This window comes from Phycodurus eques, chromosome 8 (assembly GCF_024500275.1).
Source record: "Phycodurus eques isolate BA_2022a chromosome 8, UOR_Pequ_1.1, whole genome shotgun sequence".
Taxonomy (NCBI): domain Eukaryota; kingdom Metazoa; phylum Chordata; class Actinopteri; order Syngnathiformes; family Syngnathidae; genus Phycodurus; species Phycodurus eques.
Window position 1 is genome coordinate 28,558,586 of NC_084532.1, and position 13,457 is coordinate 28,572,042.

The 13,457-nt window shown below is 43.7% G+C and overlaps 1 protein-coding gene across 1 annotated transcript; it reads right to left on the minus strand.

Moving 5' to 3' along the window:
* Window positions 1-3,251: 3,251 nt before the first annotated feature.
* Window positions 3,252-12,469, minus strand: ephx4 (epoxide hydrolase 4). The gene is made up of 7 exons (XM_061683930.1): window positions 12,174-12,469; window positions 11,108-11,193; window positions 10,041-10,198; window positions 8,945-9,073; window positions 8,157-8,260; window positions 6,568-6,716; window positions 3,252-4,886 (listed from the first exon to the last, which is right to left on the minus strand). The coding sequence occupies exons 1-7, from the start codon at window positions 12,408-12,410 to the stop codon at window positions 4,646-4,648; spliced, it is 1,104 nt and encodes a 367-aa protein (XP_061539914.1). The 5' UTR covers window positions 12,411-12,469; the 3' UTR covers window positions 3,252-4,645.
* Window positions 12,470-13,457: the final 988 nt, after the last annotated feature.

Sequence of the window (13,457 nt, forward strand, 5' to 3'; positions counted from 1 at the left end):
CTGGATGATAACGAGCTAACGATATTTAGCTCAATTACAGCGAAGCAGATGGGAACGCCACAATATTCGATCAGCTACTAAATACTGAACACCCTTTTCCGTTTTAACTGAAAACAGAATCAAACATTTTCCTGACATTTTGGATCGTTGCATATTTTCGTTCTTAGTATAGTTTCACATATCCTCACATATCGCCGCATACATAACATATTACACGTCGCTTAGCCTCACATTGCTGCGTATTGTTGTATAGCGTCGCATAACGGTGACACATATCGCCGCATCGCATCACATATCATGTAGCGTCACACAGTTGAATATTGCCACATATTGTCGCAGGTCTCATTTTGTCACACAGTGTCACATATCCACACGCAGCATCAGCACTGGGGCACCCCAAGGTTGTGTCTTCTCTCGCGACACGAACGACTGCACCTCAACGCAACCGGCTGTCAAACGCCTGAAGTTTGCAGATGACACCACTGTCATCGGCCTCATCAAAGACGGTGACGAGTCTGCATATCGACAGGAAGCGGAGCGGCCGGAGCTGCGGTGCGGCCGACGCAACCTGGAGCTGAACACGCTAAAGATTGTAGAGATGATCGTGGACTTCAGGAGACATCCCTCGCCACAGCTGCCCCTCACGTTGCCCAGCTGCCTTGTGTCAACCGTCGAGACCTTCAAGTTCTTGGGTATTACAGTCTTTCAGGACCTGGAGTGGGGAATCAACATCAACTCCATCCTCAAAAAGGCCCAGCAGAGGATGTACTTCCTGTGGCTTCTGAGGAAGCACGGCCTGCCAAGGGAGCTGCTGAGGCAGTTCTACACAGCGGTCATCGAATCAGTCCTGTGTTCTTCCATCACAGTCTGGTTTGCTGCTGCTACAAAAAAGGACAAACTCCGACTGCAACGGACAATCAAAACTGCTGAAAACCCCCCTACCCACCCTTGAGGACTTGTACGCTGCCAGAACTAAGACAAGAACGTGCAAAATCCTCTCGGACCCTCCACTTCCCGGTCACCAGCTCTTCCAGCTCCTGCCCTCAGGTAGGCGCTACCAATCAATGCAAACTAGAACTTGCAGACATTCCATCAACTTCTTAAACAGCTAACCTACAATTCCATTGTAACATGCTGGCAATTTTTTGTCTTGAATTTGTCGTCCCATTTCTGTGGGGCTATTTATAGATTAACTCGTGCACTCAATGTCGTAGTCTCGCCACGCTGCACTATTTGCATATCTGTTGTTGACCAATACTGGCCACTCATGCCAGAGTAGCATCTGCACCACTTGCACATTGACTGAGGAGTATTTGCAACATTTGCACAATTGACATTGTCACAGATTATCGCACTACTAGTCACTTTAAACTGCGTACATTCCTTGAAGTCTCAGCACCCTTTGCACAATGGTCATTGCACCGGACTATTGCTATATTAGTCATTCGAACTGCTGTAAGTGCTAGAGGACTCTGCATCTTTTTTGCACAATTGTCAAAAAAATAAATAATAATTTAGATAACTAGTACTACTAATTCAGATAACTAGCAACCCTTTATTGCTCAGTGACTGTGTTTCTAAATGTCTTTATGACTCAAAAGTGTTCTCTGTCAATTGACTGTCTGTTGTCGTAATAGAGCGGCTCCAACAACCGGAGACAAATTCCTTGTGTGTTTTTTGGACATACTTTGCAAAATGAAGATGATTCTGATGAGCATCATACAATGTCACATATCGCCACATATGGCCTCATAATGTCGCCTAGCGCCACTTATCTTGCATCAAGTGAACTCCTGAAGTGTCCTTCGTGACTGTAGCCTGAGGCCAATTCAGGAGTTCCCTGGCTGGACGTCTACCCGCGTTAAAGCGAGCACGGTCAAAACTGAGGACGGCACTTTGTCTGTGGGCCCTGAGGGGCAAACATGGACTCGGTTGGACTACTCTGGTGCCACTTTGGAACCACTACTTGGTCTGTTCTGTGGTTGCTCAGCATGAGACCGGTCTCTTGTTGTTTTACTGACGTCTTCTCTGTCAGGAATAAAGACTCCACGCATGCAGAATCGTCCTGGAAAGTCAACCAAGCAGACAATGAGACGTCGGATCCGTTTTAAATGTTTCACATGCAAGTCATTGCATGACTTGCAAGAGGACAAAGTGTGCGTGTGCATTTATTAAGGAATGACATCCACTCCATTAGGAACACCTGCACAATCCAACACCACAATGTCTCAAAGAATATGTAGACTTAAAAAAAAAAAAAAAAAAAAAAAAAATGGAGAAAAAAAACAAAAAAACCGGACTTGGATACTTTAAAAAAAATAAATAAATAAAAGAAGTACGACCACATTCGGCCATTTAGACTATTAAAAGGTGTCATCTTCACATCCATGCACATCATTTTCAAATGAATGGCTGTAAAAGCATCCATTTGTAGTGTTGTCTTCTCCTTGTGTCGTTTGCCATTTCGCAACCACTTAGTGGGCATTATCAACCCCTGCTGGACTGGCACGGAGAAATTACTGACCACAAATAAACATTTTGTTAGTCTTGGCAGAGGTTATGCTTTACTAATGGTTGCGTTGAGTAAAGGTGGATATCTTTCGTGATGTTTCCCTGTTGTATTGATGTCCTTAGCTCCAGTTAGTTAGCACCAAGGTCCAATGCTAGTTAGGTTGCAGCTCAACTAAAATGAACTGTGTGTACGTGTGTTTGTGTGCAAATATGATTAAGCTCCTAAGTGGCTCACGGCCGAGATTATTGAGACACCACGGCGACCTTCAAGCTGACTGATACATGACAACGTATCAAAGGAAACCCCAGATACCGTAAGAAAACAATGAAAATTAGAAAATTTAAAAAAATGAAAACATAAACATGGGCCCACGCAACGTAGTGGAGCAACCACACTTCAGAAACTAATGCAAAAACGAGACTATTCTGGACAAATGAAGTGAAACGGCAGGAAGCTAGGCAGTGGAGCCACACAACATTGTGGAGTGACAGTGTGTCAGTCTACCGGAACAAGTGACCATTTCAGTGAAATATAAGCGAAATCTCAACAAATAAGCTTGAATGCATACAGCTTACCAGAGATTACGCATGTACACACACTACATTGTGGAGCGACCACATGACAAAGTCTGGACATTTATGCAACTGCAGATGGAAGGTATCTGTTGGAATATTAGATGATATTACAGGCATATTAGAATTGATGTCAAGTGAAACTAGACTTAAAAACAAAGTGGACGCGCACACGCACAACATTGTGGAGCGATAACGTCAAGTGTCCTTGTGTGTGTGTGTGTTTATTCCTGTGTCACTCCATTTATTTCAGCCCTTCTAGTTCTATTCCTGGAGTTTTTATTTAGAACAAAAGGCTATTTTTAACAGAGACCATTTTTGGAAGAAGCCCGCAAGAAGTGACAGGAAGTGCGTTTATTTATAAAATCAAAATGGCAGCTCTGTGAACTTCGGAACGCGTGGGGTGGTACAAAGCAGGAGGTATGCCCGAAAAAAAAAAAAAATCACACAGGAAGTGGAAGAAGAAAAAAAAGAAAACGTATGGTGAATTTACAGTGCATCCAGAAAGTTTCACTGTGATTTACTTTGTCCTCATTTTGTGGGGTGTCAATCATATTACAAAATAGATTTCATTCATTTTTTTCCCCTTCACAATTCTAAACGTCTCCAAAAGTGAAGGGTTGTGAATACATATTTCTTTTCAATTTATGCACAGAGCTTAACTTTTTCTACATTTTAAGTTAACAGCCTTATTCAAAAAAACAAAAAGGAATTATTCTTTTCCACTTTTCCACACATTTTGCAAATATATTTAAAAAAAAAATAAAATAAAAATGTGGAAAAAGTGAAGTGCTGTGAATACTTCCTGGATTCACTATACATTAAGGGTTGAACAACCCACAATTGTCTTTTTTTGTAGTAGACTATAATGTGATAAAAGTCGATTCGTCGATGTACAGCAATCCCCAACAATTATTGCGTCACGGACCGGTTTACAGAAAGAAATATTTTGACTAAAGGCATTGAAACCAATAAAAATACAACTCACCAGGATGCTAATTATAGAGGCTGTAATTAGTGGGAGCCGTGCGCATGGTCTCGTCTTGCGTTCCATAACATAGCGAGACATCTTAGCCACGCTCCAAATAATGAAGCATTTCTGTGTCATTGTTTCTATTTCATTTGTGCTTTTATTGTATTTGAGGATAAACTTACATATTTTACAAGGGACTGTGCTAGCGGAGTAATTTTTGGTTAAATATTCCCACGCAATTGTCGCATAGTACGGACATACAGTACGCCGTTCTGCGGGAAGTGTTACGACACTGTCACGATGTTGGTTGGGGCATGTTGTGATTAGGCATGGGTCAGTTTAAAATTCTGACGGTATGAGGAAAAAATATATATATAACACGGAGTGTTGTGTGTAGAATTTTGAGGACAAAAAATGTATTCCATTGTGGAATAAGGCTGTAATTACGTATTCCAGATGCACAGTAAGCAATGAAAGTCTTCACCGTGCGTCCTTCTCAGCCGGGTCCTTGCTCGAAGTGTGCTTTGAAACTGACGATCGTGTCATCGCTCTGTTGGGTGGCAACGGCACCGCCCGTCCGTCCGTCCGTCAGTGCCTGTGGGCCTTGCGGCCGTCGCCCTCCTTGAGGAAGGTCCACATGAGCGTGTTGACGATGTCGGGCTGGTCCTGCTGCAGCCAGTGGCTGGCCCCTGAGATGACGTTGAGGCGGAAGTGGTTGCGGATGTGCACCCGGCACGCCTCGGCCATCTCTTGCTCCGCGAAGGCGTCGCGCTCGCCCCACAGCAGCAGCACCGGAGACCGCACCTGGTTGCGGCTCAGCGGCAGAGAGCTGGAATGATATTCAAGTGGAACTGGGGTTCACCGCAACTACAACGATGAACACAAACACGGACGCACACAACATTGCGGAGTGAGCGGATGTCAGAGTTTATTGGAAAAATGGGGGAATATTTGGGAGAAATGAGGTGAAACAGCAGGAAATGAGGAAAACTGGGCCTATTTGTCCCACGAACATACACGTGGATGCAGACAACATTGTGGAGCGAGTAGATGTCAGAGTTTATTGGGGGGGAAAAAAACGGGGAAATTTGGGGGAGGAATGATGCAAAACGGTACGAAACAAGACAGACAGGGCGGAACAAATGTGGCTCACTGGGAAGTTAACATGGGCGCACACACACACACACACACACACACACACAACACTGGGGAGCAACCACATGTCAGAGTGAACTGGGAAAATGGGGCTATTGTTAAGAAATGAAGTGAAACAGCAACAGATTGTGCAGAAGTCATAAATGGCTTATCCTTCGCTTTTGCTGAAAAGCTCACCTCACACTGCTGACACCATCTTGGGGTCAAGGACCAATGTTGGAGTAAGGGGCAGGAGCTTCATTTAGTCAGATCATAGCCTTATGAAATAAAGTGCTCTGGCGCCATTTTGTGGCATCAAGTTGCTATTTGCGGCAAGGCACTTTGAAATCTAGATTTAGTGTAGGTGTTGACTTTCACAGAGATCCACCAAAACTGTTTCTGAAATGCGCCACCATTCTGTGTCGGTACCTTTCACACAGAACAGTGAAGCGGGGAAAAGTCAGAAAACAAAAAGCCGGTAGTGGAAATGGTTACTGAATGGAAGTCGCAGAAGGAAAAGAAAGAAAGAAAAAAAAAAAAACAGCAGTAAAAGGCAACATTTTGTTGTCCTTTTTCTCTTTGTTCCACTCTTCTGTGCTATGGAAAGCAGGTGTGTGATTGAGCAGCAGATGGCTCATTCGCTCGCTGGTTGGTGTGTGACGAGTTAATTCATTCAAACACGCTCCTAACGATTTTGTGCTCCCGTTTCACACAGATTACGTAAATCGTTGGTGTGTCCCTCGCCTTCCCCCGCCCTCTAGCCTACGCTAGAGGGCGCCACACAAATTCAGGGCACATACACAAACAACGGACTGGTCCTCTGCCAATGTCAGGACACGTGTAGACACACACAGGCGAAGGCTGGAGCCCAGCATCAAACCCTGAGCCTCTCACCTGTGAGGCAGACGTCCTAACCACTAGGTAACCATGCCGAACGGCTTTTCATTCACGGTTTTAAAGTTTAAAAGCAAAAAAAAAGGAGCCTCGGATTTTTGCGCGGCAGCACCTCCTGGTGACTGTTGCCACGGCAACAGTGGTGACGTGGCGTTCAAGGTGACTCGAAGACAATGCGCCGTGTCAAAGCGTGCAGAGCAACACCTGCCTGACCCTTCCAAACAAGGACACACGAGAGAGCAAAACCCACAAGGGTTCTTTTGTGTAATCAATCCTGCTCTCCAATTACAACAAAAACAATATTAATAGTCATAATCTACCCGTTTCTTGCATACACGATCTTGAAAATGTTTTATTACAATTATATTTTTGTATTCAATAAATAATGTTGTTATTAACTGTAAACATATTAACCGTTAGCTCAGCGTCCAACCGTAACTATAACCATTGCAACCATGTTTTTTTTTTTCTCCCCACCTTACCTGAAAACATTTCTGAAGTAGTTGAGCGCGGCCGTCAAAGCTCCAGGCTGCGACAGCGCGTACAGGTACGCTTCCAGCTCCTCCGCCGTCAGCCATCTTCCTTTCCGGGCCATTCCGGTGCTCCGGCTGGTGAACAAGGCCTTCAGAGCCTTGGGGGAGGGGGGAATAACCGCGTGAGTCAGAGAGAAGGATTTGGCTTCAAAATCAGTTTGTCCACACTTTACGTGGCCCACGCTGACTTCATGACACACACACACACACACACACACACACAGCGACACCTCCATATGGACGCCTTACGTAACTCTACATTCCAATTTCATCAACTGGAATAAAGTATTGTTGGGATCTTCTGGATAGACTTACATTACAAACATCGTATTTTGGGCGGTCGAATGTAGCCTTTTTGTGACCAAATTTCATTATTGATGAATGCCAAATGTTAAACCAGGCTTGTTTAAACAAATCTCTCTCTCATCATTCCGTGGAAAATATGACTTTTTAGGCAAAACAAAACATTGCATACAGTCTCACGTAAACGTTTTGTGAACACTTAGTGTTTAAATGACAAAATATTGCACATAAATGAGGAAACCCGCCTGTTTTTGTAGCACGCTGTCACTTTAAGAGGCATGCTTTTTGTGATCTAAGGCAGCCGTTTCCAGAACAAATTGTTTCGTGTAAATGACATTTTTTATCACCTTATGTTTTCACGAGAAAAGGTTGTACACACTTTCTTTTTAAACAAAGATCTCGTCTTAATGGCAACAAATTTTAAACATAAATATTACACAAACGAATATTTTCACAGCTCAATGTCGCATTGTTGTTAGTAAATCTCATGTTTTAATGGCCCAAAAAAATTAAATGACCATGTTCCTGGTTTTAATTTTGCGACAAAATGTAGTGTCTCTGGGGCGATATTTATAATTTTTGTGCACAAATATTGCACTTTTGTTGCCTAATATAAGTTGTTGCAGCAAAGAATAGCATCATGGGAAGATGTTGGAGTAGGACTGGGAATCTTTGAGCAGTGGTGACGTCACTGATGCTGGCAAAATATCTGTTTGTGAGCAAATATACTGCTTTAAAGGCAAAAGCTTAAAGGGCACCTTTCTTGGTCAAATACATCATATTTGTGACAATATATTGCATTTGTGTTCCCCAGAAACTTTTTGTGCTCAAATATTGCAGGTTTGTGTCCAAATACTGCATCAAATTTTTGAGGCACAGAAAAGCCTTGTTGATAAATTGTGGGAATTTTTGTCCATTGGTGACATCAATTATGTTGATCATAACGGAATATATTTCTGTGGTGTGATGTAGCCTTTTTTTGTGAGCAAATATAGCAAACTAAAATGATCACTTTCCGGGGCAAATGCAGTTTTCAAGGCAGTGCAGTGCTCTATAAAAGGTCCAAGAAGATAAAAATACTCAAAAGGATAAAGACATTTCCACTGAAGGTTGTTGATCTCCCGCTACACTTCTATTTTTAGCCTTCGCTCTGATGCACTCTTAAAATAGAACACAGACGGTGGGAAACACACACGCCCTTGAGAAGAGTCAAGTTCGCGGGGAGGAGAGGTCACCTTGAAGTCGTCGATGGAGAGCATGAGCTCGGGCAGGCGAGGCAGCTGGAAGAAGAAGAAGCGGCTGCACTTCAACATCTGGCTGGGATGACGCAAGGCGTAGTCTGAAAAAAGAACATGAGGAGGAGGAGAAGAGATGGAGGGAGAGAAAGCACAGGGCGAGCAAAAGGAGCATGGAGGAAAAGAAGAAGAGGATGAGACAAAGGTGAGGAGGTGGGGAAGGAAGAGGAGTAGGCAAAAGAAGAGAGAAGAAGAGGTGAGAAAAGGAGGAGAAAGGACAAGAATGTGGAGGGAAGAAGAGATGGATGAGACAAATATGAGAACAACAGGAGGAGGAGAAGAATGAGTTGGGTAAGCAAAAAAATGGGGAGGAGAGGAATGGAGGACAGAAGAATGGGAAGGAGGGAAAGAGGAGGATGAGATGAAGAACAGGAGGAAAAAGGGAGGGAGGGAAAGGGGGAGAAGAGTAGACAAGAGGAGGGAGAAGAAGAAAAAGGAGATGGATGAGGAGGAAGAAGAGGAGGATGAGGAAGAGTAGGATGGGGAGAAGGAAGGCAGATGAACGAGGAGACGAAAAAGAGGAGAGCGGGTTAGGTTGCGATTGCATTCGTGCGTGTTGTAATGAACTCGTCTCCGTCCCGGCTGTTGTCGCGTTAGCAGATGGACGCAAAACACGGTCGTCATTCACGCTAATTAACGTTCGGAAATTGAAGCGATGACCTCCAGCCGCAGCGCACGCCGCCGCCGCGTGCTTAATGAGATCAAACGGCACGCGCGCGCGCAGTTACCTGCGTGGACAGACGGGTGAGGACAGTTGAGGACGATGAGCTTGGCGACCATCTCCGGATAGTTGATGGCGAACAACCACGCGATGGTGCCGCCCCAGTCGTGACCCACCAGGAAGCAACGGTTGTACCCTCAAAGGGAAAAAGAAGAAGACGCACACAAGAAACGTCAGCAGGGAGAGAAAGAAGCGACGAGAGGAAGGAGGACTGAAAACCGAAAGGAGCGAAGGAAAGGAAAACTGAAGCACAAAAAGGAAAGAATGAAAAAGACTCAAAGACACCAGAGAAGGAAGTGAAGATGGCAGGGTGGGTACATGAAGGAGATTAAAGTAAATGAAGGAAAAACAGTAGCAGGACAGGAAGGAAGGAAAAAAATGAAGGACAAAAAGGGCAGGAAGAAAAAAAAAAAAGGAATGAAGCAAGAAAGGACAAGGAAGCAAAAAAAATAATGACACAGGAAGGATAAAAAAAGAGGAAGGGAGGACCAAAGAAAGGAAGAAAGAGGGTGAGAGAAAGAAAGAAAGGAAAAGCCCAACAGATAGGAAGGGAGTAAATAAAGAAGGAAAAAGAGAATAAGGAAAGAAAGGACAGAGAGGCGTGAAAAAGAAAGATAGAAAGGAAGGAAGAATGAAGGGGAAAAAGGACTGTGAGAAGGACAAGTAACAGCTTGGAAGGAAAGACACAGGAAACAACAAAATGAAGAAAGGAGGACAGGGTGGTAGACAAAAGTGAGGGACAGAAAGTAAGGAAAGCAAAAAGAAAAAGGTGAAAAGAAAGATGCATCAGAGGGAAGTAAGGGAGATAGAAAGGAAAGACTGGAAGAAAGGAAAGAAAAAAACAAAGGAAATAACTGAATAAAGAAGGACTAATAAGGAGGAAAAAGACAAGTAGGTAGTGCGGAAGAAAAGGAAGAATAAAAAGAAGAGAAAGGCTGAAAGGAAAAGAGGATTTTGTCACCATGGCGACCACCTTTTAAGGCGCCTGCTGTCCCTCGTTTCAAGACCCAAAAGCACCATGGTCAAAGTGGTCGCCATGGCTACCACCCTCCTCACACAGTTAGCGTGGTTAGCACGGGTAACACGCGCGGCTGCTAACTCACCGAGGTGCTCCACGATGTCCTTGACGTCGGTGAGCAGCAGTTCGGGTCTGTAGCAGTCCACGGCCGGCGGCAGGTCCGACTCGCCGTAGCCTCGCATGTCCACCGCCACCACGCGGAACTCGCTCTTGAACTCACGCAGCTGGTAGCGCCAAGAGAACCTACGGCACAAAAAGCACACTTGACATGAGTCTTCAAACACCAACAGGGACATGTTGAGGCAGCAGCCTGTGGTGGAAATACAGACAGTTCTCTGGAACTAGTGGTGGGAACACAGACAGTTTTCAGGACCCGTGGAAACGGTAGTAGGGACACGGAGAGTTCTAGGGACAGTTTTAAACTCCCTGTACTCACCGACCCCGCTGTCCCGTAAAATTACACACCAAGCATAAAAAAATAAAATCATTTCAATATCTGACAAAAAAAAAAAAAAAAAAACGATATTTCCTGCATAGTTTTTGGTTTGGTTACATACGGTACATGTTGACAGTACGACGACAATCAACTGTGACTGTAATAGTTAAGACAATTTGCTAATTTAGAACTAAATCAAAAATCTGTTTTGTATTATTTTACCATGAAAATAATAATACATTTATTTCATCGAGCACTTTTAAAAAGGTACTCAAGACACTTTACGAAATGTCATTTGATGAACTTTTTTCAGTAACATGAAAAATAAACTGCTGAAAGTTTGATGCGATCCATTGCGACAGCAATATTTAGGACAATTTGCTCTTTTCCGCCCCTTCAAAGTTTCCAAACGACATTTCTGACAAATTGTCTCGACGTCGCTTAGGCGTGCAGCGAGGAGACGCGAACGCAATCTGGCACTGTCTTTGACCCCGATCCACGAGGGTTTTATATCATAACGTAATCCAACGGGGCGGTGGGGGAGACAACTTGAAGGCTTTGGACCAGTGAGGGACTTTTATTTAGGTTTAGATGGACTTTGTAAAGCATTTCTTACCATAACCCTCTCCCCCACCAAAAAAAACCCCCAAAAAACGAGTGAAAACAACAACAAGCAAACGCGCTAGCAGGCGCTCAGTCTTGTGTGGCTGACCTACCAGAACTCGGGGAATCCGTGCAGGAAGAGCATGAGGGGCTTCCCCCGCTCGCCCGCTGCCACGTAGTGAAACCTCAGGCCCGAGTCCTGTGGGCACACAAGACGACTCGCAAAAAACACACACAACTGACTGCATGACATCATCACCGTTTCAATTCGGTCTCACTCTTAACATATTCAAAACGGTTGAAAGAGTCTAGCACTAGCACTAACAAAGTTAGCGAGCCTCTTTGTTTACATGCAGACTAATTCCACTTTTATATTTTACAATAGAAAATACACTCACCGGGCGCAACATTAGCAATTGAAAACACACTTTTCAATTTAGTTTTCAAATTAGGCTTTGAAGCCAACGTTGGGATTTAAAATTAGTGTTTCAATCTGTTTCAAACCTGGTTTAGGGTTTCAAGCCAGTGTTACAATTTTAAAGTCAAGTTTCCAACCTTTGCTAGGGTTTTAAAATTCAAACCCAACTGAACCCAATGTATACTGTTTTGAAAGAAGGTTTCAAGCATGTGTTAGGATTTGAAGTCGGTAGGGTTTGAAGTCAGTGTCCCTAACACTGGCTCCTTCCAAGCCAGGGTTAGGGTTTGAACCAAAACGTCGGGGTTTCAAACAAAGGCCAAGGCTTGCTTACTTTATTACTTTAACCGTATTATTATAATATTGGCTCGAAACCCGAACAAACATTTCAAATCCTCACCTAGGCTTGAAACCCTAACAACACAGGCTTTAAACTCTATCCCCCGTTTCAAACCCTAACATTAGCTTTAAACCCTTATTTGAAACCCTAAAACTGGCTTCAAACCCCGAGTTGAATAGACATGATTCTTGTATTGGGATCCCATTATGAGTGTGCCTAATGAATTGTCCTCGGAGCGTGCGTCATTGCTGCATAATAAATTGATGACGCAACATCAACGACAACACTTCGTGCACGCGCCCATCTCAGACAAAAACAAAACTCGCACGCGCGCACCGGGCCCGCCCGCCTCCGCCGTCACGACGCAAGGTGTGCCCGCAAGCCAGACACCCACCCACCCTCCGCCGGCGCCCAATGCACTCACCTTGATGCGTACGTAGCAGTGCGTGCCCAAGGACGTGTCGTGCAGACACGCCGGCGGCGCCTCACGCGGCGTCCAGCGGAAGGTGGCCGTCGGCCGCGCGATGGCGCTCCAGCAGAGCCGCAGCAGCGCCGCGGCGCCGCACAGCGCGCAAAAGGTGCCGACGAGCGACCAGTAGGCGCAAAGTCGCAGGCGCAGCGCCAGGCGGACGAGCAGCGGAGGCAGCAACGTGCGCGCCATCTTAGCATCGCATCCTGGAGGGATGAAGAGCAGAAGAAAGGATGAGCGGCAAGAGGAAGAAGAGAAGGGAGGGAGGATCCCGACGAGCTGCTCAATGGGACGCACGACTGGGAGGGAAAAGGGAGGGGGTGTGGGGGTGGTGTTGTTATTGTTTGCATCTGGTGTTCGGGTCATGTACAGCACGTGGAGGTGATAAACAGCCCCGTTACAAATAAATACACAGCCCAGTGATGAAGTGCCATTTGTAAAACATGCGTGCAGACTATACAATGGAATGGACAGAAGTGGGGGGGCGGGGAGAAGAAGACAAAAGACAAAAGTCAAATAATTCACTCTCATTGTATTGCTGATAATTAACCACTTTAATAACAATGGTAACAAAATATGAAAAATAGAATTAAAATTTATTGCAGTTTAGCCAATTAAACGATTAGTGAAACATTACGTTTTATTCATTTCAATAGCTACTTGGTTAATTATAATTCAAATATAAAAACTCAAATTTTTAAATTAGAATGAATTATTGTAAAATGTTACATTTTAGTTTTTAATCATTTCACTTTTTATATAATTGGCCAATTCATTTGATATAAAATATGAGTAAAATTACATGAAAGCGTAACAGTTTATATTTTTTAGTGCTGTGTAAATAAAGTTAATTTATTGTTAATAAAATGTAAAATGATTAATTTACATATGGTATCATTTAACGTTTGACATTTATTAATTTATTGTAAATTTTAAAAAGTACTATGACGTAACCTTTTAAATTAAAGTTAATTTATTGTTAATAAAATGTAAAATGATTAATTTGCATATGGTATAATTTAACGTTTGACATTTATTAATTTATTGTAAATTTTAAAAAGCACTATGACGCAACCTTTTAAATTAAAGAAAAATATTAGTAGAAAAGATTTTTATTCAAGTTTTTATTTACCCCGACTCTCAAGTTTGTCACATTTTTTGCTTTGTGTTGACGGAACATTTTTCACTTACGAACGTGCTACAGATACAAGTGAAATGAAAAAAAGCCATTAAACTACT